The sequence below is a fragment of the Malania oleifera genome, chromosome 6 (assembly GCF_029873635.1).
Source record: "Malania oleifera isolate guangnan ecotype guangnan chromosome 6, ASM2987363v1, whole genome shotgun sequence".
Taxonomy (NCBI): Eukaryota; Viridiplantae; Streptophyta; class Magnoliopsida; order Santalales; family Ximeniaceae; genus Malania; species Malania oleifera.
The window spans coordinates 89,887,920-89,914,449 of record NC_080422.1 but is presented as its reverse complement, the minus strand read 5'-3'; the positions used below and the strand labels follow the sequence as shown (position 1 = coordinate 89,914,449).

The 26,530-nt window shown below is 36.1% G+C and overlaps 2 protein-coding genes and 1 pseudogene across 2 annotated transcripts; 2 read left to right on the top strand and 1 right to left on the bottom strand.

Moving 5' to 3' along the window:
• Positions 1-880: 880 nt before the first annotated feature.
• Positions 881-3,448, top strand: LOC131157308 (pentatricopeptide repeat-containing protein At2g01510, mitochondrial). Its single transcript, XM_058111362.1, has one exon. It carries the CDS (start codon positions 951-953, stop codon positions 2,826-2,828), a length of 1,878 nt encoding a protein of 625 aa, XP_057967345.1. The 5' UTR covers positions 881-950; the 3' UTR covers positions 2,829-3,448.
• Positions 3,449-8,071: 4,623 nt separating this feature from the next.
• LOC131158946 (U2 spliceosomal RNA) lies at positions 8,072-8,255 on the top strand (annotated as a pseudogene).
• A 6,120-nt stretch (positions 8,256-14,375) lies between these two features.
• Positions 14,376-18,642, bottom strand: LOC131157307 (profilin-4). The gene is made up of 3 exons (XM_058111361.1): positions 18,248-18,642; positions 15,787-15,924; positions 14,376-14,836 (listed from the first exon to the last, which is right to left on the bottom strand). The coding sequence occupies exons 1-3, from the start codon at positions 18,374-18,376 to the stop codon at positions 14,702-14,704; spliced, it is 402 nt and encodes a 133-aa protein (XP_057967344.1). The 5' UTR covers positions 18,377-18,642; the 3' UTR covers positions 14,376-14,701.
• Positions 18,643-26,530: the final 7,888 nt, after the last annotated feature.

Genomic DNA, 26,530 nt, shown 5'->3' with positions numbered 1-26,530 from the left:
ATATGCATTCCACTCAACATATGAGTCACATATTCCAACAAAATTCAAAGCTTAAGTACCATTAATGTGCTCAACCAACTTTTAACAAAAGTAGTGATCTTTCTTAATTACTTCTAGATTTGATATAATAAATATGGTGTTGCGGAATCCTCTTAATCGCCACTTCTTTCTTTTTATAACTTGAGATATGACTCATATTTGGTAAATTTTAAATTTATTTTTTTCTTAAGAATTAAAAAGAATTCATTGATAATGAATTTATAAGAGTAAAAATTTATTTATTATTTTATCAAAGTACTTCGAGTACAAAGGGTAAAAGATCTATATGTGTGTGCGTGCGCGCGCTCTAAGTTACAAAAAAAGATAGTCTTAGGTGTACTTTTAAAATCAAATTGACCTAGACAACCAAAGCTAGTCATTTTTTTAGTTGAAGTAATGTCAGTAAATCGGAAATAGGATGAACCAAAGTTAATTAGGCTATATCTAGTCTACTTAGCTCAACCCAGCTCGACATAAGACGGGAATGACTAAGAGTGAGAGAAAGGATAAAGAAAAATTAAAAGTTCGGTAAAAAATTATAAAATTTACAAATTTGACACTATCTCTCGATAATAACTATATGTTGGTGAAAGAATAATATCATGTTTTGTCTCAACAAGTGCTAAATTTTAATTCAAAAAAAAAAAAAAATTTAAAAAATATGTTGTACAATAAATCGCAAAATCTACCCTATAATAAGAACATAAAGCTCAAAACTTAATTTTAAATTTATACAATTTTGAGTAAAATATTAAATAAAATTATAATAGATTTCAAGTCAAAACACAAATCTAAATCTAATTCCAAAAACCCATACTCCCAAACACTAACCAAATTTAATTTTCTAAAATCAGGTGAGCTGTGGGGCAACAAATATTAAGCAGGAGCTCCTTGAGAACAATGCAGGAAACATGATAGGAAGAAACCGGTACGCGAAGCCTTATTTCATTCTCTCCCTTCAAGAACTCCCTTCCACCCTCCGTTTCTCGTCTCTGCTTCACACACAAGAAGATGCAGCTTCCTCCAATCCATGGATGCCCTTAACCAAGCAAGGTTTCGCGAAACTCCTTCAAATTCAATCTCATTCTTCTACTCCCACAACCCCGTCTGGCCTCAAACGAATCCATGCACTCCTCCTCACGACCGGCCTTTCCATAAAAAACAGCCTCATCACCCAGCTTCTCTCCTCTCTTACGGTCTTAGGGGACATGCATTACGCCCGCCAACTGTTCGACGAAATGCACAAGCCAAGGCCTTTCCTTTGGAACACCCTCATTAAAGGGTATGTGAAAAATGAGCTACCCGTTGAGGCTGTCTCTGTTTACCGGAAAATGCGCTCCGTTGGTGTCCGTCCCGACGAGTTCACATACCCGTTTGTGATCAAGGCGTGTGCCGAGCTGGTGGAGTTGTGGGCTGGTATTGCGGTCCACGCTCATGCCTTGAAATATGGGTTGGAGTATGTTGCTATGGTGAAAACTGAATTGGTTGTGATGTACGTGAAGATTGGGGAATTGGGTTCTGCTGATTTTTTGTTCCTCGGTATGGTTGATAAGGATTTAGTAGCTTGGAATGCTTTTATTGCTGTGTGCGTGCAGACTGGATATGCTGCTAAATCTCTTGCCCTGTTTCGGCAAATGTGTACTGATGGAGTTAAGCTGGACTCTGTGAGTGTTGTGAGTGCCATTTCAGCTTGTGGTCATTTAGGTTGTTTGGAAATTGGGGAAGAGATTTATAAGTCTGCTAGAAAGAAAGGGGTTGATTGCAACATTATTGTAAAAAATGCGCTGCTTGATATGTATGCAAAATGTGGGAGCATTGACTTGGCTAGACACCTTTTTGATGAGATGCCTCATAGGAATGTTATTTCATGGAGCACAATGATTGGAGGGTATGCCATTAATGGGGAGAGTGAGAAAGCACTGGCCTTATTCTCTAGGATGCAGAAAGAGGGTTTGCACCCAAATTATGTTACCTTTCTTGGTGTTTTATCTGCATGTAGTCATGCCGGGCTTTTGAGTGAAGGCTGGGTTTACTTTAAGTACATGGCTCAGTCTGATGACAAAAATATCCAGCCTAGAAAAGAGCACTATTCTTGTATGGTCGATCTTCTTGCACGGTCAGGACACCTCGAAGAAGCTTACAAATTCATCAGAAGCCTGCCTTTTGAGCCGGACCCAGGAGTGTGGGGTGCTTTATTGGGTGCTTGTGCAATCCACCAGAATATTGAATTGGGCCAGCATGTGGCAGATTTGCTCTTTGGGTTAGCTCCTGACATTGCTGCGTATCACATTCTAATGTCGAACATGTATGCTGCTGCTGGTAGGTGGCATAATGTTGAAAAGGTGAGGCTGAAAATGAGAAGGAAGAGTGTGAATAAAGTGGCTGCCTATAGCTCAGTTGAATTCAATGGTCAAATCCATGTTTTGTATGGGGGAGACAGATCCCACCCACAGTCTGCAAGTATATATAAGAAGTTGGATGATTTAGTTCAACAGATAAAGAGTATAGGTTACATTCCAAGCACCAGATCTGTGTTCCATGATGTTGAAATGGAAGAGAAGGAAGCTGCACTCGGCACTCATAGTGAAAAGATTGCCATTGCATTTGGTCTTATCAATTTTAGTCCTGAAAACCCCATCAGAGTGATGAAGAATTTGAGAATATGTGATGATTGTCATACTTATTCTAAATTTGTTTCCAAAATCACCATGAGAGATATAATCATGAGAGATAAGAACCGTTTCCACCATTTTAAAGGTGGCATTTGTTCGTGTAAAGATTTTTGGTGATTTTGAGGAGCACAAAGTACTTTGAGGCAAGCTGATATGTAAACATCATTCAGATTTATCATATGATCAGTCCAATCAGAAGGATTCTTCTGCTAGTCCAAGTTCGCTCAAGCTCCAATGGAATCTCTCTCATTGCGAGTCCAAATTTATCATTTGGGCTCTATGCCCTGGGGAAGGATCTTCAGTTTGGATCCTACAAAAGCCACTCGGATGGCAAGCTAACCAAGTGGACTGCCATGGGTGCACTAGCTGATAGAGCCATATCCTTCCAACAATTTGATTGCCATAAGCATCTCCAAGGCCTGGTTACTGCACATAATCTGGAAATGTTATGGATATTGATATCAAGGTAAAATGATCGGTTTCTGATCAAGATTTTTGATCACCTGATTTATTTCTAAACTTGGCCCAGAGTTATGTCTAAACCTTCACATGTTTCTCTCTCCCTCATCCGGCAATAAACCTGAAGTTGTGTATGATCACTACTTGCAGAATAAAGGACTCTATCAATGGGCTATAATCACTGTAAGCAACACTTATAATTGATATGGCCTCATCAAACTTCATAATAACTTTTAATATTGATAATTTTTCAATTAAGCAAAGATTCTTGGATTGAACGGGTTATTCCTTTTATGTTATCCTCCTTTTAATAAAAGAATGTGAGAAGTGATAAGTCAACACCTACAATACCTGCCACTGCTCTGCCAGCCAAGTCGTCAATCACTCCTCCGTTCAAGCCTCCATTATTACCTTAAATCTTGGCTGAGATTACACTGACCTTACTATGTATAGCTCCTGCATCCATTATTAATCATGTATAAAACCATGCACACCCATGTATCATTCAACATTGAAATATACAAGATTTATTACTTCATGCATGGTATTAGAGCCAGTCGATTCGTGAAATCGACAAGTGTTGGCTTTTTTAGTCAGATCCTTGATTTTGATAATGACAAACCGCAAGTTACTTATGTGTGTTTCTAGTGGTTGAACATGTTATAATTTAACACACACATAAGAAGTTTGAGATGGAAGCCAGAGAGAGCTCAAAGAACACATTATTTGGCATATTCCATGAAGATGGAAGAGCAAAAGAAGAAGAAGAAGAAGACATGTTTTCAGTTGTATTTGCATTTAATTTTTCTATTTTGGTCTGTAATAATTGCATACATTCTGCATGATATGTCTTAATGCTCAAACAAAACTGTAGACAGACCTTAGGGTTGACTTCGATAGACCTTAGGTCCCTGCATGTAACGTTTTACTTAAAAACAAGACTTAGGCTTAAGTTTGAAAGGGTTTCGGGTGACCGAACCTTGGCGTTGAAATGCCTCGGTTGACCAAATGGTTGAAAAGTCAGAAAGGTTGACTTGGTTTGGGGGACCGAACCAAAATAAACTAAGTGTCCTCGGTCGAAAAAACATATTGTATTGACTTTTTTCACCTTCCCCGAGTGCTCGAACTTTATGTTCAAAACTACCTCGGGCGACCGAACTTTGAAGTTTGGCAAACCGAACTTAGAACTGGGTGACCGAACCTTGAGCGTTTGGAAAATCGCCTTGGATCAACCACCCAACCATGATCTCGGGCACCTGAACTTGAAAAACGTCTTTTTCATCTGTGTCTGTTCGAGTGATCAAACCTAAGGTTCAAGCGACCAAAACTCTCGAGTTGCTCAGATTTAACTATGGTAATTAGGGTAAAAATTTAATTAAACTTTTTTAATAATATCCTTTATGTCCCAACGGTCATATTTTTTTCGTAAAAACTATAAATACCCCTTTCATTTGTTTAATTATTAACTTTGATTAACTCTCAAATCCTCTCAAATTATTTTAGCAATCAAAGTTCCCCAAAACCATTTTTATCGCAAAATCTCTTTCATTGGGACAAATCTTTTACACTTTCCAACTCTCTTCATTATTCTTTGAGAACCATCTTTACAAGAGAGTATATTTTTATTTGAGCATTCATTTTGATTTACACATATAGTTTTAAATGCTTATATTTTGTTTTGTGAGTGCAAAGTTTTTGAAAGAAAAACCCTAGATTCTCATATTTCTTATTACAAATATTTTCAGAAAAATATTTGATTTAGGGTCTAATTCTTTGAGGTCCTCGTTATACATATCATATTCAAAAATTACAAAAATTATTTTGAAAGCACCCTTACTCTACTGAGCATTATTTCATATCTTTAGAGAGTGTATATCTTATAAGCTTAAACGTTGTACATTTCTGCTTGTATATAGAAGTATTTTAATATGTAAAAAAATGTTTTTCATGTACTGGTTGGGTTCATCCCATTAATTGAACTGAGGAGTCTCAGCCCTATAAGTGAGACCAATTCGATTTAACTCGAAAGTTAAACTGGGGAGTCTCAGCCTCACAAGTGGACCAGTTCGGTTCAACCTGAAAATTTAACTAGGTTTTCCTCGCCCCATAAAGAGAGGATGTAAACGGCTTCTGTTCCGCCTATTTAAGTGAGTAGGTTTAGTGGAGTCCTTAGATGGTATGCCCAAAGCGAGGACGTATGTTGGTTTGGCTGAGCCTCGATAACAAATCTATGTGTCACTCTCTATTTTATTTAAATTCCTGCACTTTAATTTCAGCATGTATATGAATGTTTATTTGATGTCATAATTATTTACATACACACATTTGATTTAAATAAGATAGTGTATATCTTCATTTATCGTTTTATTATTTTACATACATGGTTTCAATATTAAATGGGATATGAACTGTGGTGAATCGGTGAAACATTTAAATTAGTTAAAAAGTTCTAAAACCTAATTCACCCCTTGGATCACACAAATTCCAACAAGAAGGCACCTGCGCCTCTCTTCTCTCTCTATCCCGACGCAGACTGCTTCGCTCAACTCCCCTGCTTCTTCCCCTCTCACCCTATTCGGATCTTGCTGTAATCTGGTCCTTTGAACCCCAAAACCCATTTTCCCTCCAGCCCGTCACAAGAAACGCTACCGACTCCCGCTCCGGCCCCGACCACACCCACTGCCCTTTGATCTGGCCACTGCACGCAGCACGCCGTCGCTGCAATCTGCAGATCCTCTAGGGCCTTTGCAGCCAAGCCCCAGCACGCCATCGTTGCGGACTGTAGATCCTCTCAGTCCTCGGGTCTTGCCAGTCGCCACTTCTCTCCTCTCGCCTCTCACTGGTCGTCGCTGCTTGCCTTTCGCCTCAAAAAGTGTCTTCACTTTAAAGTGAGCTCTTCCCTATTTTTGAAGTGTCTCCACCTTAAAATAATATACAATAGCTCCTTTTCTTATATTCCTACAGATTCCAAAATTTTATATATAAACAACTTCCATTATTCCATTCCGAGCACAGAACTTTTCCACCCATTTGTCCCCTTTCAAATTTTCTCTTAATAAATTCCAACCCATGATCTCCTATATATACGTCCAACCGGCTTATGTTCTCCCATCTTTTAATTATGGCTGCATCTAGTACAACTACAGTTATGTCTGCCGGTGAAAATACTCATGTTGTCTTAATCAATACATCCACACTTATTACCCACAAACTTTCAAGCAAAGAAAACTATTCAATGTGGAACTCCTAGATGAAAAATCTTCTTCTTAGGTATGATCTCATGGGATTTTTAGATGGAACTCATCTATGCCTACCAGTTAATGATCCAAAATATAATTTGGATTCGTCAAGATCGACTATTGCTTCTTGCTATCCAAATAGCTGTCACTAGACTTACAGGACCAATTGTATCTCGATGCAAAAATACTGAGGAAGCGTGGCGCAAACTCAAAACTACCTATGCCAACAAATCTGATACTCAAATGGTTAGTATAATCGATTCCCTCACAAAGGTTAGTGAAGCAGGAAAAAGTATTTCTAAATTTATGCAAACAGTTAAAACCATTATTGATGATCTTGCCATAATTGGGCACAATTTGAGTGATGGATAAATAGTGGTACATATGCTCAATGGTATCACTAATGATTACAAAGAACTCAAAGCTGTCTTACGTGCAAGTGAATCACCCATCTCCTTTGAAGAATTAGTGGAAAAGCTTATGGACTATGAAATGAGCCTTACGCAATTACACTCGATAGACTCTCATATCATTGCCCAATATTCACAAAAGCAACACAACAAGAAAGGCAGAAATGGCACCTTCAATACTTTTCAAAAACAGTCTCGATTCGGAGGAAATAATAATGGCTACTCGGGGAACATCAACCATCAGCTCCAATAGAATTCCTATAGAAACCGTGGCAACCAAAATTTTTCCAGCGGTTTACAAAATCAAGGACTCTTGTCAAACTCCTCAAATCAGACTTGGCGGCCTAACTTCAATGGGAACCAACCTCGGGTCGTCTGTCAATTGTGTGACAAGCCTGGTCACGTTGCCAAAGTATGCAGATCACATTCCTTACCCATCACCTGGCCGCAAGCCAACTTCACAACTCACAGAACTCCGAGTAATCAATCAGGTTGGATAGATGACTCCTGGGCATCTCATCACATCACCTCAGATTTGCATAACCTATCCATTCACTCTGAATATGGCGGCAATGATGATGTCATGGTTGGAAATGCTAATAACGTTCCTATCACTCATATTGGATTTACCACTCTTAATTCATATGATTCCACTTTCAAACTCAATAATGTTTTGTGTGCACCTAACATTAAGAAAAATTTTCTTTCTGTCTCTTAATTTTGCTCTCACAATAATACCTCTATTGAATTTTTTCATGATCCTTTTCTTGTGAAGGATCTAACGACAGGGGCATCCTTGGTGCAAGGCTAGAATAGAGGAAATGTCTATAAGTGGCCTACTTCAGTTAGCAGAACAACCTCTTCATCACACCACTCGGCTCTCACAACAACCTTGTCTAGACCCTCCCTTCCAACCATTAGTCTCTGGCATAGTTGCCTTGGTCGTCCGTCCTCCAAAATTCTTCATCAAATCTTGCCTCTAATAAACTACCTTTCTCTAGGTCTAGTTCCTTGTCTCACAATTGTAATGCATGCTTATGTAATAAAAGTCACAAACCCCCTTTTGGTATCTCATCATTAACTTGTTCTAGTCCTTTGGAAACTCTATTTATGGATGTTTGGGGTTCTACTCCTCTCCCCTCCTTTTATATTTTCACTATTACATTACTTTTGTGGATTACTTTACCAAATACACTTGGCTTTATCTTATCAAGAAAAAATCAGATGTTAACTCCGTATTTGAACGATTTAAATCTCTTGTTGAAAATTATTTTTCTACAAAGATTAAAACAGTTTAATATTTGATATGTGGGCTACTAGTCCACATGATATTAAATTAATTTTTCTTAGGGGAGGGTCTATAATAGTAGCTTGCTACTAAGGCTCTCTTGCGTCGCCCTAGCGTTGCACTGTTGCTTAGGCCTGGCGCGCCTCCACCAAGAAAAAAAAAAGTGTCAAAGCCACTAGTCTCAGACATTTCACTCTCGGGTTGGTATTCAACATCTCAAATCTACTCCTTATACCCCAGAACATGTTGGCACGACTGAGCATAAACATCGGCATGTCGTTGAAACTGCACTAGCCTTGCTACATCATGCATCTGTTCCACTCCAATATTGGTCCTTAGCATTTCAAGTCGCTATTTACCTCATCAACCGAATGCCCTCTCCAGTAACACGTCACCAATCTCCTTTTTCTCATCTCTTTAAGCAGTCACCTAATTATTTATCCTTGAAAATATTTGGCTGTCTAAGTTATCCATGGTTGCGACCCTACACCTCTCATAAACTCCAACCACGGTCCCGTTCTTGTATATTCAATGGATACTTAACTCCACATCATGGTCGTATGTGCCTTGATCCCTCCACCAATAAAATCTACATTTCTAGACATGTCGTGTTTGTGGAACATACTTTTCCCCTTTAGAATAACAAATCTCACACCGGTTCATCTTTCATCTTACCCTCCTCCACTAATTGGTTATCCAAATCAACTCAAGTGTCTATTCCTGCATCTCTTCCTAATCACCTCCAATTTCCTATCACTTCTATCCCTTGAGTTGAGTCTATATCTCTTCCTCTTACTACTACTTCGTGTGGTGAGTCTTCTTCTTACCAGACTGAATCTCCACACTAGACCATTTCATCCTTGGGACCTTCCTCTACGCCTCCACCATTGGATGCATCCAATCCTTCTCAAGTAAGTATCTCATCTCTGAAATCCTCTCCTTCATCTACAATTCTAGAAGAACCTCACCCTTATAATACTTGGCTATGTAATAACATTACAAAGCCAAAACATATATTTCACCTTCACACAACCACCACTCCCTCCACTATTGAACCTTCCACCTTCAAACAGGCCCAACAACACCTCTCATGGCAACAAGCCATAAGCGACGAATACAATGTCTTACTCTCCAATCACACATCGTCTCTTGTTCCATGCAATACTACACAAAATGTTATTGGGTGTAAATGGGTTAATACGTTCTTGCAGGGCTCTTTATCTTAGGTAGTCTTCATGGACCAGCCCCCTGGCTTCACCCACCCTGATCTTCTTGATCATGTATGTTGCTTACGCAAGGCCATATATGGGCTTCGACAAGCTCCTCGTTCATGGTACCATGAAATTCACAATTTTCTTATATTGGAAGGCTTCACCAACTCTTAGTCGGACACCTCCTTGTTTATGCTTCACTCTTCCAACACAGTTCTTTATCTATTAGTTTATGTGGATGACATCATCGTCACTAAATCCTCTGCTGCTCATGTGACTGCCTTCATCACCAATCTTTCCAAACGATTCTCTCTTAAGGATCTTACTAATCTCTCATATTTTCTTGGGATTGAAGCTCACATTACCTCTAATGGTTTGTTTTTGTCTCAAAAGGAAATTTATCCAAGACCTTTTGCATCGAGTTCACATGGCCACTGCCAAGCTTGTCTCTACCCCTCTTGCAACTACTGAAGCTCTCATATTATCGGATGGTTCTCCACCAACTGATGCTACCTTGTATCGCCAAACTCTTGGGTCGTTACAACACCTCTCATTGACACGTCCTGATGTGTCCTTTGCCATTAACAAGTTATCTCAATTCATGCATTCTCCTTCCACCCTTCATTGGGCGGCAGTTAAATGCTTGCTCTGCTATTTGGTTGGAACTCTTGACTATGGCATCATGCTTCACAAAAACTCACCTCGAAAACTTCATGCCTTTGCCAATGCTAATTGGGCTGGTGATCCTAATGATCGTACTTCAACCTCTGCTTACATTCTTTTTCTTGGCGCCAATCCCATCTCTTGGAGTTCTAAAAAGCAAAAGACTACCGCTCGCTCCTCCACTGAGGCCAAATATTGAGCTATTGCCTATACTAAAATAGAAGTAAATTGGGTAATGAATCTCCTTCAAGAGCTGCGTGTACCTGTATCCCATACTTCGGTCATTTACTATGACAATGTGAGCACTACTTATGTATGTGCCAATCCAGTCTTCCACTCTCGTATGAAACACATTGCCATCGACTTTCACTTTGTTCGCGATCAAGTTGCTACAGGTCGCCTACGTGTTTCTCATGTTCATACTTCTGATCAACTAGCTGACTCTCTTACCAAGCTGCTACCTCGGTTCTCCTTTCTTACTCATCGAACCAAGATTGGTGTCCTCAACGGCTAGTCAATCTTGTGGGGGCATGATAAGTCAACACCTACCACTGCTCTGTCAGTCAAGCCGTCAATCACTCCTCCATTCAAGCCTCCATTATGTCCTTAAATCTTGGCTAAGATTACTCTAATCATATTGTGTATAGCTCCTGCATCCATTACTAATCATGTATAAAACCATGTACACCCATGTATCATTCAGCATTGAAATATACAAGATTAATCACTTCATTCAAGAAGTTCATAACTCTGGTGCTTTCCACTTGATTGGACCTAAAACTAATTGAGTAATACTATGATACATCATTTGGCCGTTTGAAGAAATTTTAGCATTGTTGAAAATTTTTGTTGAGAGTAACTCTCTTTATTTGAGATGTGATCCATCCATAACTTAAGAAGATTAACTAGAAGTAGATTATATATGAGGAAATCCTTGTTGAGTACCCTCTTTGATTGTTGAAATGAGCATGCTAGTTTTGAATGCTGATAATGAGTTGTTCTTTTTTTTTTTTTTTTCGAAACGATGGTGCCCGAGACCCTTTGGACGCTCGACTAATCAACCGGGATAATGGGTTCACCTCTCTACCCTTCTCCACTTAAATACCAAGGTATTATCTCAAATGAAATGTTGTAGCTCCCAATATTTGAATCTTGGCCATTTAACCTGGAGAGCCTTGAGTTCAGGTAGGCAATGAGTTGTTGGGTTATGTGGAAACCCGTAGCTCCCAATATTTGAACCTGACCATTGAATCAGGAGAGCCTTGAGTTCAAGTGGCAATGAGTTGTTGGGTTATGTGATTTAAGAATAGTTTTAGTTAAGATGTTTAGGAACACTGAGAGCCATTAAGAATCACCAAGAGTTGTTATATATTTGTACAACATGGTTTGAATTGATGCTTCATTGTTCAATTAGCAGAATAGTAAATTATCTTGGTTTAGTCACAAATGAAGTAATGCAGCTGCACCTGAAATTTGGCAATCTTCATCCTGCCTCGATGACTTAAAAATCAGGCAAATGCAGTTTCACTAGTCATGTAACTCACATTGCAAAACTTAAACCATTTGGTCAAGATTAAAGGAAAATTGCAAAACTTTTGATCCTTGTCACTCTTTTTTTTTTTTTGGTTTTTTGCTTTGCTTTGTTTTGTTTTTTTAATGTTTTGGTATTATTGTGATTGTAAATTTATTACTCCACAAATTACTCTTCGGTCCCAGCACAATATGTTTCGACCGAACGAACTGAGGAGACCATCTCGTTGTGAAAAATAATTTTTATTTTTTGTCTTTTACTTTTCTAAATAATTATAAAAATATTAGCTTGTTTTAAATTTTTCAAAGATTTTCTATTAAAACGGTAGAAAATAAAGAATTTGCTTAGTTACAGTGCGAATTGTTTCGTGTTTTGTTTCTAGATTTATAAATACTTACAAAATCACAGATTATTTTCTAATTTTTTAAAAAAAGTTATGCAAAAAATTTTAGAAAATAATAATTTAAAAAAAAATTATATTCAAATTCAGAAAATTGGAAGATAAGGTGGCATCAAGTAGAAAAATACACCTTTACCACATCTCTTTTATATAAACGTCACAAACTTGAAAATTAAGTTGGATTTTTTTTTTTAGTTCTTGAGAAAATTGAAAATAAAAAATAATTTTTTTTTCATAACTAAAAAAAATAAAAATAAAAATAAATAAATAAGCATGCCCTATGGTTTTATGGTTGGAGGGTAAAGGATAAAAGATAATAAAAAGTAAGAAATGCTAATTATAACTTTCATGCCAATAGTAGTAATGTGATAAAAATTGAAATAAGACATTTAAAGAAAAGTTATTGTTGAAAATATTTTTTTATATCCAATTTTTAAAAAAGAAAATAAATTTTTTTGCAAAATTTCAAATTTGTATAGGAAAATTGGGAAAAATCTTTATTATATATATATATATATATATATTTCTAAATTTCTTATATAAAATCTTGAGAATTTAAAAAATGAGGAGGCAGTTCTTGTAACTACAAAAATTTATGAATTATTTATTGGATATTTCACATATAAAAATTGAGAGGGATCTTTCTGTCTTATATCTGTTTAACATTTTCCTATTTAATTTTTAGTGTTGATAATTTTTAAGAAAATAAAGAGTGAACTGTAAGAAAATTCTTCATTTATAGATTTAGAATATAAATATGTTACCACCATATATTTATTAAATTTATTAATTTTTATAAAAATAAACAAAATTATGGAATTTTAAGGCTCAACGCCCTTAAAATTCCTCTTGCCTAATATTTGAGAACGTCTTTGCTTGCTTGTCAAAGCAATTTTTGAAAGTTTAAGAGAGGTTTGTATCTTTTTTCTGAATTAAAAAAAAATTGTAAAAATTTTAAAGCTATAAGACAAAGTAGTATCCTTATCAAATCTCAGAAAAGATTAGCATTTTTTGCCCTTATATATTTTGAGTAAAATTGATGGTGGGGGATATGCATGAACCCTCTTTCCCGTATTATACCGTATATATTGTATATATAACATTATATATATATATATATATATATATTGATGGATTACATATATTGTATACACAAATTAATCAAGCTATAACTCATATATACTTAAATAATTTTTTATTTTTATTTTTTTAAGAAAATAGACAGCTACGACATATCCTACCATATAAAATCCCCCAAGTCCCTTCCTTGACCCACCCCTAAAAGCCCCCTCTCCTTTTTCCAAAATTGGGAGGAATATTTACTAAACTCATCCAAGTAATTGAATCTTGAATCTCCTACCTAATACTTGTATGGTTTCAAATCTATAATTTATATTAAAATTGAGTAGGGTGGACTTTAGGATTTTAAAATTGAGTTAGGTGGCGTCGCTCTCTATTTTTCAATAATTTCAAATCTATAATTTATATTAAAATTGAGTTGGGTGGACTTTAGGATTTTAAAATTGAGTTAGGTGGTGTCGCTCTCTATTTTTCAATAATTTTTTTTAGTAAAAAGATTGATGTAGTCAATAAGTCAGTGCATTATAAATTCCAAATGGTTCCTCTCTCTCTCTCTCTCTCTTCTTTTATTTTTCAAACAAAAAACTCGGTGCATTTCCCTTCTTATAAAAAATGATTTCTCCCTTTTTTAAAGTAAATGTCAATTTCACGTTTTCCAATAGAGCGCAGTGTACCTTAGTTATACTAATTTTTTTCATATTTCATTCATATTTACAGAATACTAATACTTATACTACCAATCAATTGAAGACCCAAACTCATTTTATTTGATTAAATTCTTTCATTCTGTGTTTTCCTCCTTGCCGCATAGCGTGGGAAGGTAACTTCGTAAAAATAGAGCTTTTTTTTGTATCAAATGCTTTCTCTGGCTTGGTCAGAGGAATGGGCTCTCAGTTATCTCCAAAGAACGAAAAGAAACCGCAATGGGAAGGGTGCAGAGAAAGCGAAGAGGCTGTTGTACAGTGTTTTAAGGGGACTGCCTGCCCCCACGCCTACGCCATATGGATGGCAATGGCATGACAGCCCAGGCTCCGGGGAGGACATTTTCTTTGTATGAGATGATTTTCAACAAAAGATTTACAAATAAATGCAAGAGTGATGAGGCTAATGAAAAACAGGTACAATAATCATTAATCTGATAGCATGGTTGCATTTATTTTTTGTGGGTCAAGGAAACATTTATAAAATTTAAAAAAAGAAAATCAATTTCCTTATCCGGTAGTCGAGTGTCTATCATGAGTTCGTGAATCTAAATTTTTTCAATTAAAATAATTTTTATAAATTAAAAATAAAGAGTAAGAGCACTGTTATACAGTAAGCATTGAGTACAGATATAACTGCATTTTTACCAATCAAACAAAAATCACAAGCAAGACGCTGCAATAAACAAGCAAAACCATAATAAAATTTCATGGAAAATGTTCAAAATTTCTACTACAATGATCAGCAAACACAAAAAAAAATAAATATACCCCAAGCCGGCCGCAGGTACACATAAAAATGAGAAAATATCAAAGGCAATGAGTATTTCGAACACTAAAAATACCAACCAACCAACCATTTCGGTCCACACATGGTTATTGTCTGCAACAACTCCGCTGCCAGTTCATGGCTTCAGAAGGAAGAAGATGCACGATAGGAACCAGAAAAGAAAAGGAAAATATTTGTATCCCGAGGAGAAAATACTAGAATCACGATACAAGCTAGGCCTAAAGGCCCTGATCGACAAGGTAATCTCCCAACCTCTCCACAATCATGTTGCACTGTCCTGGAGTCACAGGCTCCTCATAAATGCCAGCAACAAGAGCTTGGCCTGTCTTCTTTATTGTGATGCCCCCCGATCCCTGCCAAGCCAATGCACGAGAACTTCTAATTAAGAATCAAACAATGAGAAATCATAGGATAAGAAAATGCCCAGCCAAGAAAATGCTTAGCCAAGTTCTAAACTTCAATGATCCTCTCGATCCATTCTCAAAATGTGCAGTGCTTCACTTGTTGTTTGATCTTTTATTTTCTTTTTAGCTTTTGTCTGGGAGGGACAAAATTGGAGAGTAGACCAAGTTACTAGTCATGTCTACATGCAAAGGAAGAAGGGAAGCGGACATTGAAAAACAGATCTGCAGAAGGATAGCGCCTATCCTGGATGGGCTGGGCCGCCATCCGCACATGATAGGATCACAGGAATACCAAAAGTTTGAGAGAGCGCACATGCACTGATATACAAAAATATGTGTCTTTCCAAAAGAATATTTGGAGTGGGCCGAGTGGCCTTAGGCTGGCAGTACCGACAGCCAGTGCCTTAATGTGGTCCATAGTACCTATTTCCCCTTGTATGCATAAAATTTTAAGAGAAGTCTTGTGAAATGGACAGAGACGGTAATACAGAGTATAGCCTTCATGATAGTGATGCAAGGGCCGCCAAAATAAACAGAATTCTTTGTGCATAAAATTTTAAAGAAAATTTATTTGTTTTTGGTGTAAACAAAGTACTACAGGAATATGCCTTAGATGATAGACACAGCACAAATTCAAGGGAATAAACAGAATTCTTTAACAATTACAGTTCTTAAAAAATATTTAAAATTATAATAATAATTTTCATATCAGAAAAATTAGGGGGAAAATAACTTCATAAACCTTCACTGTCGTGAAAGTTGGAAATGCCAATAAAAAAGATTTGTGTAGCCTACACACATTATGGGAAAGGGTCCTGTCATTTCAGTTGAGACTCATTTACTACATTAACAGTATCAGAAAATAATACAGAGTACAGACGAACAGAAAAAAATATCACCTTCTTTCCACGGATGACAGCCCCAGGCTCTCCCTGGATTACCATGTACTTTGTGCCCCCAGCATATAAGCCTGTTGGGGCAAGGTGACCAGGTTCATCAAAATCTTTCATGATACCAGTGATCTCCTCAGGCTTTAACTGCAAAGAAAAGCAAAAAGAATCAGAAGCCATTTAAGGTAAGCTACAAAGAAAAAGCAACCATTAAAAAAAGAAATCATTTTTCTCTTGGAAACTTTTACAAGAATTATAAAGGTACAAAAACAAGCATAAACAAAAGCATCACCATGTTTGGTTGCAAGAATGAGATTGACACAAAACTGGAACAGAGGCAAGAATGGAATTGAGTCACAGACAGAATTGATGTTGGGATGCAATTAATACGTTTAGATATGCATGCAGAAAAGATAATTAATTTTTAAAAAATATATAACTTAAATCATTATCAATGGTAATATGAAAGCCAATTAAAAATCAAATATAACTTGAGAAAGAAAAGCTAGTTCTGGTTGGCAATGATCTTCTTCCTTCCCCTCGAGTGGCAAGCAAGGGACCATAAATTAGCTGTATCAAACCATCAAGTCATAAATGCAGATCACAAAATCAACAGACTTCAATTTTTATGAACAGTGATATTGCCATTAACATGCGGATCAGTCCCATCAAACACACACAATGAACTAAGATTTACACAAATCAGCCTTATTCGAGAGTCGCCAGAAGTTTGAGAGTTCCTTCTAGGTTATATAGATTAATTGTGACCTACACACTTGAGAGCACTTTCTGTGTTGTCACCATTTGAAGTCTAGCAATGTCCATGTTGACTTTGTTGTCTCCGCAAAACCCACAGCTATGGCTAAGGCAATCACCTTCCCAAATTGCAGTCACCAATCACCCTGATCAACACTTATTGCCAACGTTCTCCACCCCTTGATCGACAGTGTTATCCAGCTTGGAGAGATTAAAAGAATAGATATGGGTATGATATTTCAAAGTAATGGGAAATTTTGGATTAATACCAACTATTGGAGGTTATATTGGTTTTTTTTGGCAAAAAATGAAAGGTGATTCCCATGGGTGGGAATTAGACTCATGATTCCATTAATAATTAAGGCAATCAAGATTCCACCCAAACCATGATTTCACCCTTATTAGTGGAAACCAAATGACAAAATGTAAGTAGGCTTAGAATATCAACTTCCATTCTGGCCTTGATTTCTCCAACCAAATAGCAAGCAACTATGCAAGTAGGACATGGGGTTGGGTACAAAATATTTTTTACCCTTTTGCTTGATACAATGCAACATTATTTATTCAAGTTAAAAGGCAGTCAAAATTTGCTTAGTACCGCATTGCTCCTAGCTTACTATGTATGTATATTCATTTCCTTTGTGTGGGTTCACAGTGCATAACTAATCAGGTGCATTCCTTTGAGTTGATCAGATGGCGGAAGCAACTATGTACTTTTTTTCCTCATCTAAACTAACATAAAATATGAAATAATTGAAAAAACCTTCAAATAACTGAACCCGCAATGTGGACATCAAATCAACTCAATCATGAATTTGATAAAGTGCTTTTCATTTATTATGAAAATGCATCCACCGAGGATCTCTAACCTGCTTCTTTTTTCTTGTGAGGATAATTTAAAAAAAAAAAAAAATCCCAAACCCAAAAATAGCAGACACTGATACACAGACGGCGCATGAGCCAAAAGAAAAACCAAATCCCCAGACCAATGCACTCATACATTTTAAAATATAGCGAAATCAGGTTAAAGTAATTCCGCAAAAAGCACCAGAGTATAGCTTAAGAGCTTGAACTGCAGGTTCAAATGAACAAGTTAGCGAGCACCAGATCACAAATGGATTGCAAATGAAATAATCGTCAGGTATCATGAAACTAAGAGTTTAGAAATAACATTTTTAAGAAATACAGAAACGGGCACAAGTCATTACAGAAAAATGATTAAAAAGAAAAAGCCATATACCGAATAAATCACAACAATGCCGCAACAAATAATTAAAATGCCGTCACATTGGAACCATACACTTCCAAGATATAACAGCCTCGATTCAAGTTCAAGCAATCATTAAGCTTAATAATGTGAATATCGCTGATCCAGCGATACTACGAACAGATCAATCGCATAAAGGCCCAAAAACATAGTAATCATTTCCATAACAGATATTCCAGATCTCTCAATGGATCAGAAGGCAGCACTTAGAAATCAATTGAGAAAGAAAAAAAAAATTAAACGGATCAAATCAGATTGACAAGGCAATCAGATGTTCCAGATCAAACCCAAAGCAACACGAAGCCGAAACTAAAAAAGAGAGAAAGAAACAGTGGGAGGAAAAATTTGGAAATCAAATGCATCAACAGAGATCGAATCAACGAGCAATCAAATCACACAAGAAACTTGAGAGCGAGGGAGCGAGAGGAGGAGGGAGTGGAGCGTCACCTGAGGGAAGGCACTGCTCTGGGCCCAAACGCTACCGTCGTGGCCGATGATGGCAGCAGCTGTGAGGCGCTGGCCGGAGCCGTCGATGTCGCACATCAGATGATCGTCGACGTATGTTTGCCACGACATTTTCTCTCGTTTTTTGTCCAACTTTCTGGCACTTTCTCGTCCCTCAGAAACTGCGTGCGGTGGGTGCGTGCGTGCGTGTGTGTGTGTGTGTGTGGGTGTGTTGATTTCTCTCAGGTTTCAGAGGCTTTGTGACCGACTGTTTTAAGAGGGAACATAAATAGAGGCAGTGAGAGAGAAAGAGGAGAGAGAAAGGGGGAAAGAGCCAAAGAGGGGAGAGAGAGAGAGAGAGAGAGAGGTGATGAATGATGATGAGATGTGGGCCGTCCGTTCAGCTGGACTCAATTAGTGCCATTCACGTCCGCCTTTACTTACGCAATTTACGGCTTCGTCGTTAAAAAGTTTTTAGAATTTACCTGCCCCTTTTTAACTTTTAATTTACCCTATGTGAATTGTGTAGCCTCTCTCATAAAAGGATTTATTTTAATTATTAATATTGTATATTTTCATTGTTAGGTCTTTCAAGTGACAATTTAAATTAATTCAAAGTTCATTTGGAAAACCTTTTAGGGTTTTTTAAATTAAGGATTTTTAAAAAAAAAAAAATGAAAAAGGTATTTATTTTTTATTATATTTCTGCTCTATACCAAATATTAGTAAAACGTAAAAATTTAAAAAATTTAAACATGATGCATAAAATTAAATTTAAATTTATTGATTAGTTTTATATAAATTTTATTTTTTTTCTCGTTTCTTTAAGAGCCAAATATAAAAAAAGAAAAAGGTAAATTTTTTTGTATTTTATTTTCCTATACTTTTCATATTCTAAGCGGACCCTTAATTAGTTATTGCATATCTTTTTGTTGTTGTAATAAATAGTGCGGAAATATGTGTTGAAATTCTATTAATTTAGTGTTAATTTTAAATTTTAATAAAGAATTATGTGCACAATGATTTAATCTACAAAATTAAAATCAATAGATTAAAGTAATGTGACAGCATAACCTCAAAAAAATGAAAATAAAATATCTTAATTTTTTTGAATTTTTCAAAAAATAAAAAGCATCACAATTTAATCTTTTTTAAGTTTATATACTACAAGTTCATATAATACTAGAAAGTGAATAAGTTATTAAATAATATTTTTAGTTTATATTTGATCATTCTAATCATGTTTACTATTATTATTTGATTTGACCTTTAAAATTATTTATAATTTTTAATTTCATAAGTGTTGACTTTTTGAATCCAATCTCAATTTTCATTTTGACAAAGCATCAGTATCTTATGTGTGTTTAAGTTTGTGAACAAGTTTATAATATAACGCACACATGAGGTTCAGAAGAAATAGAAGCCTGAAAAATACAAAGATCACATTCACTTGGCGAATTCCATAAAGAACAAGAAGAGTAAAAGAAGATTGAAGATATTATTTGTTTTTAAGTTGTATATGTATTTAGTTTGTGGTCTGTAATAATTGCATGGTATGCATGATGTGAATGATAAGCTCAAAAACCGTAGTTGAACCTTAGGAATCAACATCATTCATTGAAAACCCTTTCTAAAAATACTAAAATCATAACATGGTTTTCCAAATGAATTTAGGGCTAAAATGAAGTTTACAAAAACTTCGGTTGACTGACGTCGGATTTTTTGGGCTTAATTAAAAGTTTCGGTCAACCAAATCCTTAAACTAAAATGTCATAAACTTGTTCACCAGGGTTTAAAAAGCACAGGGGCTAAACAGGACATAAATTCTCATTTTTAAGTAGCCCCGGTCAATCGAACCATTCTAGTAATAACTAGTTTGGTCGATCGAGCACCTTGATGGCTGAAAAGTCAAAAGTTGACTAAGCCTAGGTCAACTGAATTCCTAGTAGTGTATAAGCTTTGGTCGACCAAACAGGTCAGAAGTCAACAAGTTGACTTCTCATGGTCGACTGTTCTAAAATGAACTATTGTCCTTGGTTGACCAAACCAAAACGTGTTTGACCCCTTAACTATTCGGCCGACCATTTGCGTAGTTCAAACTGGCCACGGTTGACCGAACCATATGAGCGGTCAACCGAACCTTAGCCATAGTCAATCGAACCTTAAATATGGTTGACCAAACCTCTCGGGTTGGTGAAATTTTTACCTGAGTTAAATAGGGTTAATTTTCATTAAACATAATTAAACAATTTTCAAAATACCCTTGATGTCCCCAACGGTTATATTTTTGCCCAACTCTATATATACATTCTCATTACTTATGATTAGGAAATTGATTAGTCTAAAACTCTCTCAAATTTTATACTCAACATATACTCTCTTTATTATTTCTTTTTTTTTTTTAAATCTTTCAAGGGAGTTTTGCTTTAAACATCCTTTGGGCATTTGTTTTACAAATCTAAATTGTTTTTACTCTCATCCTGCATATATTTTTATATATTATTTTGAGAGTATTATTTTAGTTTCTCCCACATATTTCATTTGATAAATATTCTTGGGAGTTAATATTATTTGCTTATGAATCTTGCACATCTATTGCAAGATTCAAAGACTCATTTGCTTGTGCTTGAGAAAATATTTTTAAGTCATAAACTCTAGATTCTCTAGCACCTTATTTAGAAAAATATTTTTGGAGAAATTTCATATTTGTGCATAAAATCTTTAAGCACTCATCATATATATTTTATTCAAAGATTATCTTTGTGAAAGTCATATCCTCACATTGAGCTTATTTGCATATCATACGTGAGTGTATTTGTGCTTATTGTTGTACACATCTACTTTTGAGAAGCACTCTGGCTGTACAAAAATATTTCATTTGAATATTTGTTGTAATCTCGACGGGTTGTCGGAAGAGAGAGACTAGCCATGTGAATAATCTTGAATTGCTCAGACTTGGTTAGGTGAGCATCATATTGGTTCAGACCTGGTTAAGAGAATTAGGTGCACCATCATGGTAAGGTGTTGTAAACAGTGTCGTTCCACCCGTGAAGTGAGCAACTAGTGGAATCCTTGAACTGTAGCTTAAGGCGGGGGTGTAGGCACAGTTGGCCGAACCCCGATAACATATCATGTGTCATTCTCTTTCCTTGCACTATTTAATTTTTCATATTTATTTTTTTATATTTCAATTTCTGTGAATGCTTGGAAATACTGGGATTGCTTTAATTATTTAAATATTTGCTTAGTTAATTACCAGTGTGATTGGGATTGTATAAAAAGACCCTAGATTGTGTACTGCTGTTACGTGGTTTAACTTAGACAAAAGTTTTTAAATTTTCAATTCACCCCCCTCTTGGGAATACACCAATTCCAATAATAAGGATTAATAATGAAACAGTTAAATTGCTTAATACTTAAGTATGAAATCTTGTATAGCGATTAAAGTATTGAAAGTCAAGGTGTAATCCCAAGAGAGGGGTGAATTGGGTTTATAAAAATTCTTGTAAGTATTTTTTCAAATTTTTAACCTTTTTTAAACTTAAGTGAACATACAAGAATGATTCAACTTTAAATCAACCACAATCCAAACACAAGTAAAAATAAAAATCACAAACCAAACAATAATCAATCAACCAATCACAATACTTAACCAAATTGTGAAAGCTTGCAACACTTTCTTATTTCAGCGTTTACCAAATTTCAGTTTGTAACCCTGTGTGATTGAATTTTTTTTTTTTGCGCTCCATTTAATCAAGATTTCCGCAAGCGGTTAATCAATGTACTCCCTTTAAGGTTTCCGAAAAATATTAACCAACGCATTTTCTTAGATTAAAAGGTCTTCTCAATCTCAGTTTTCAGCAATCCTGCACTTTGAAACTCAATTCGCATAGGTTGGAATTTTAATAGAAAAGGGTAGAGAGAGTGAGACTGAGATTTTTTACGAGGTTCGACTTATTCCCAGCCTATGTCCTCACCTTAGGCAAGACCACCTAAGGATTCCACTAACACGTTCCTTTGCGCGCAGAACAAGTCGATTGCAACCCTCCTTTAGGGTGGAGCCCCCTCACCAAGCGATACCCCACACTCAGTTACAACAATCCAATCACCTAAACCATCAAAGAAATAAGAAACAAGAAACAATTTCTTTTGTACAAAAAATGCGCTCAGATAGAGCTGGTTAGTACAATTGAAAACACTATATACTTCAATAACAAATATAAAAAGAAATAGAATTGAAACTCAAGAACAAATTCACCGGATCACTTCTCTTGATAAAAATTAGCAATTTAGATATTGGAGCTCAGAGAAGATTGATTGGAGACTCAGAGAAACTCAACAATTCTCAGTTTGAAAGAGTGAGTAAGAGAGCTTTGAGAGAGTAAGAGAGCTTTTAGCTTGAGAGCAGATTTTTCAATGCTTGGTGTGTGTTTGATTAGGGAAAACATATATTTATAGACTCAAAAAAGGTTATTTCGTTTTGCCCAAGATTACTTGGAGTGTTTCCCAAGTTTTTACAAAATTTAGGAAACAAGAAACTTAAATTTTAATTTTAAAACTTTTAAAAAATATAGCCGTTAACAATGTTCAGGTGCCTGAAGTCTCGGGGTCAGTCGCCTAAGGTTCCTTAAAACTGTGAATTTTCAACCAAAAATAGGGTCAGGCGCTTGAGGTGACAAGGGTTAGTCGCCTGAGCCTACACTGCCTCTTCATAAATTCATTAGGAAAATCTTCAGGCGCCTGAGCTTATTCTTCAGTTGCCTGAGGAAAATCTTTAGTCGCCTGAACTTATTCTTTAGTCGTTTGAATAGTTATATTTTCTGTTTTCAGTTCATTTTTCAAAAACACTTAGCTCTCTTACTTTGTTACTTATAAAAACATTTTTGGGGGTTTTAAAACAAGGTCTCTAAATCCATGATAACCCCTAATGAGTTTCAAAACATTTCCACATAATATTTAGTATGAAGTACTTACATAATTCAGCCTAAAGCCCATAAGAAAATAGTCTAAGCTTGAAGTCTTCATATGAGTCTTTGCTTTGAATCCTCTTAGACTTAGAGCTTGAGTCAACTTTAGGTTCCCACATGCTTTTGATCATTTTGGTTCACTTAAGCTTCTTTTGAATCACTTTAAAGATTAGTGTGGGTTTGTTGTCCTTGGTGATCTTGAACTTGCATTTCCTTTGATATTTTGAACTTTGTCATTCAAGCTTCTCTGAAATATCATCACTTAAAAAAAACATTTTAAATCAACCTTTATTTGTTATCATCAAAAAGAGATTCGAAAGCCATGTTAGGCCAACAATCTCCTCCTTTTTGATGATGACAAAAAAGGAGCAAAGATGAGAGAACCTTTGAAAAGGCTCCTCCTTACAATAAGCATGTCTTTTTAACAAATATGAAAAATGATGATTTCAAATATGTGTAAGTTCAAAATAAGTCACAATCAAGTATATTTCATTATAGCCATGTCATCATATATGCTCTATTAAGTTCTCATGTTCATTTTAGCTACCCCATGCTATATGTCAAGATTTATATGTTTTACATGTTTGCTACATATTTTCCATGTTCTTATTATTCATATTTGCCATATTCTTATTATTCATGTTTGCTTTATCATATTTGCTCAATATCCCCCCCCCCTTTGACATCAATCAAAAATAAAATGAGGGGCTTAGGTACAAAGAGTTTTAGCACTTTAAGAACAAAGTCATATTACACAAAAGCATAGGTAATGGAATTACAAGACAAACTGAAAACAAAAACAAACAAAGCAATAGAAGACAAAGCGAATACATAGAGAGTGTTTAATAGAAAGCAAAGTGATAAACAAATTAGTTATCAGCATCATCATCATCTTCCTCTTCAGCTTCCTCTTCATCACCTTCCTTACTTTCTTCCTTAGAATCTTCATCATCACTTCGAGGAGCAGAGCTAGTGTCCATAGGATCAACACCATGAGAGGAGCTAGCCTGATACTTCTCAACGAGTTAGGCATTGATCAAGTGACGAACAAGTAGTGTGAAGTGAAGATATATCCTCCCCAAAGGGTTTGAAGTCCTGATCTCATGTCTCTGCTGAAGGTGGAGAATTCATGATGAAAGGGAATGAACCAAGAGGGCGTATCAGTAGGAGGTCCTTGATCTTGATCTGGAGGAGGAGGAGGAGGAGGAGGTACAACAGCTGGTCTTTGAGGTCTACCTCCTTTCAAGAACCAACCATGATCATGCTTTTCATAGCCTATTTGCTTGAGGTTTGTGGAGGTGAAGAGGTCATATCGAGTACGTTTAATGAACAACTCAGAAGGTGTGGTAATATCAAGCTGAGCAAAAATAAGGTTCAACACACCTTCATAAGGAAGAGTGACATGAGTGGCTTCCAACTTGGCCCACATCCATTTCAAAATGAGGCTAGACAGATCAAGTTTCTTTCCCTTTAGTAAACACCATAAAAAAAAAAAAAGCAATCTACATAGGAAAGATGATCATACGAGCTAGCCTTAGGTAGGATGTTGTTGGAGATGATTTTATGAAGTATTTGGGCCTGAAGGTTCAGTTGTTTATACATAGGTGGATGGCCAAAGTATACGAGTTCGTTTACTATAATTAGAGGCAAAAACTCTTCGGGTGTGAAGCCTTGCTCTAGAATCCAAGTTTGAGCAAAGCGGGACATTCGAATTCACTCAGGGTGATATGCAAAAGGGGAGCTAGGATTTGATGTGTCAAAACAATTTTCTTTCCTCTAACTTCAATGGTTAGAACATTTTCACCATGGATCATGTTGGCAAAAAAAATTTGACTAGGTTGGGGTACATTCCTTTGGCTTGATAAACAACAAAATTTTTCCAACCAATATTCATAAACATAGGCAATATTTCAGGAAATTTGGAATCGAAGAAGGTGGTGTTGATCACCTTACCAAATATCAGGTCCGTAGAACGGAGAGTAAAACAATAACGAAGCTTTGATTGGGGAGTGACTAGCCATTGCTTGATGTTGTTATCGTCCCTTCCATAAGAGGATCCTCGGTTTGCTATCGTCTTGGTGCGAGGCATCTTGGATTTTTGAAGGATGGAGGAGATCACTGAAGAGAAACCCTAGAATCCAAGGGACAGAGTATAGAAGAAGGAGTTTGGGGCTGTGATTTGAGGGATTTTGAGTGAGGAAGCAAGGGAGACCAAAGGTTAGAGCTTCAGGTGAGTGATGGAGCAGGAGTTAGTAGCCTGAAGTTAGGGTTTTCGCTCTTTAAATATATAGATACCACGACATTAGGCGCCTAAAGATTAAGTTGAGTCGCCTGAAGATTTACAGTTCTTAATTCTCAATAGGCAATAGCACCTCAGTCACCTGAGGTTTACTGGTCAGGCGCCTGAGGTCCAAAGACACTCAGTGTAAGTGCCTGAACTTCTAAGCTCAATCGTCTAAAGTCCTCAAATTTTTAAAATTCTTTTTATACTTAATATGAAACCTACCTAAATCACTTCCCTACTATGTAACAACCCAAGTTCTCTTCTAATGGATATAAATCTTTCCTTGGGAAGAGGTTTTGTGAAGATATCCTCCAATTAGTCATTTGTATTTATAAATTCAAGTAGGATATCTTCTTTTTTTAACATAGTTTCTTAGAAAGTGATGTCTTATGTCAATGTGCTTAGTTCTTGAGTGTGATATTGGATTTTTGGAGATGTTTATTGCACTTGTGTTATCACACTTAATTGGTATGGTGGAATATTCTAGATTATAATCCTTTAATTATTGTTTCATGTACAAGGTTTGTGCACAACAACTCCCAGCTACTACATACTCAGCTTCAGCTGTGGACAAAGCTATGGAGTTTTGTTTCTTAGAAAACCAAGACACTAGAGATCATCCTAGAAAATGACAAGTCTCACTTGTACTTTTTCTATCTATCTTACACCCTACATAATCGGCATCTTAATAGCTAATCATTTCGAATCCGGTGTCCTTAGGATACCAAAGTCCTAAATCGATTGTTCCTATCAAGTACCTTAGGTTTTTTTTTACAGCTATTTGATGTGATTCTTTAGGCGTTGATTGAAAACGTGCACACATGCATACACTAAACATTATATTGGACCTACTAGCTGTTAAGCATAGCAAACTTCCTATCATACCTCTATAATATTTCATATCTACCGGTTTCCCTTTTTCATCTTTATCGAGGCTTATTGAAGTACTCATGGGGGTCCCTATGGGCTTACTACTTTCCATATTGAATTTCTTAAGCATATCTTTATATATTTGTATTGACTTATAAAAGTTTC

Bases quoted from the DNA above. Each gene is read 5' to 3' on its own strand.
- LOC131157308 (XM_058111362.1), top strand. From the start codon at position 951: ATGATAGGAAGAAACCGGTACGCGAAGCCTTATTTCATTCTCTCCCTT.
- LOC131157307 (XM_058111361.1), bottom strand. From the start codon at position 18,376: ATGTCGTGGCAAACATACGTCGACGATCATCTGATGTGCGACATCGAC. The intron at 15,925-18,247 runs GTGACGCTCCAC...TTTTCTTTGCAG, and splicing joins AGAGCAGTGCCTTCCCTCAG to TTAAAGCCTGAGGAGATCAC. The intron at 14,837-15,786 runs GTGATATTTTTT...TTGGCTTGGCAG, and splicing joins CTGTCATCCGTGGAAAGAAG to GGATCGGGGGGCATCACAAT.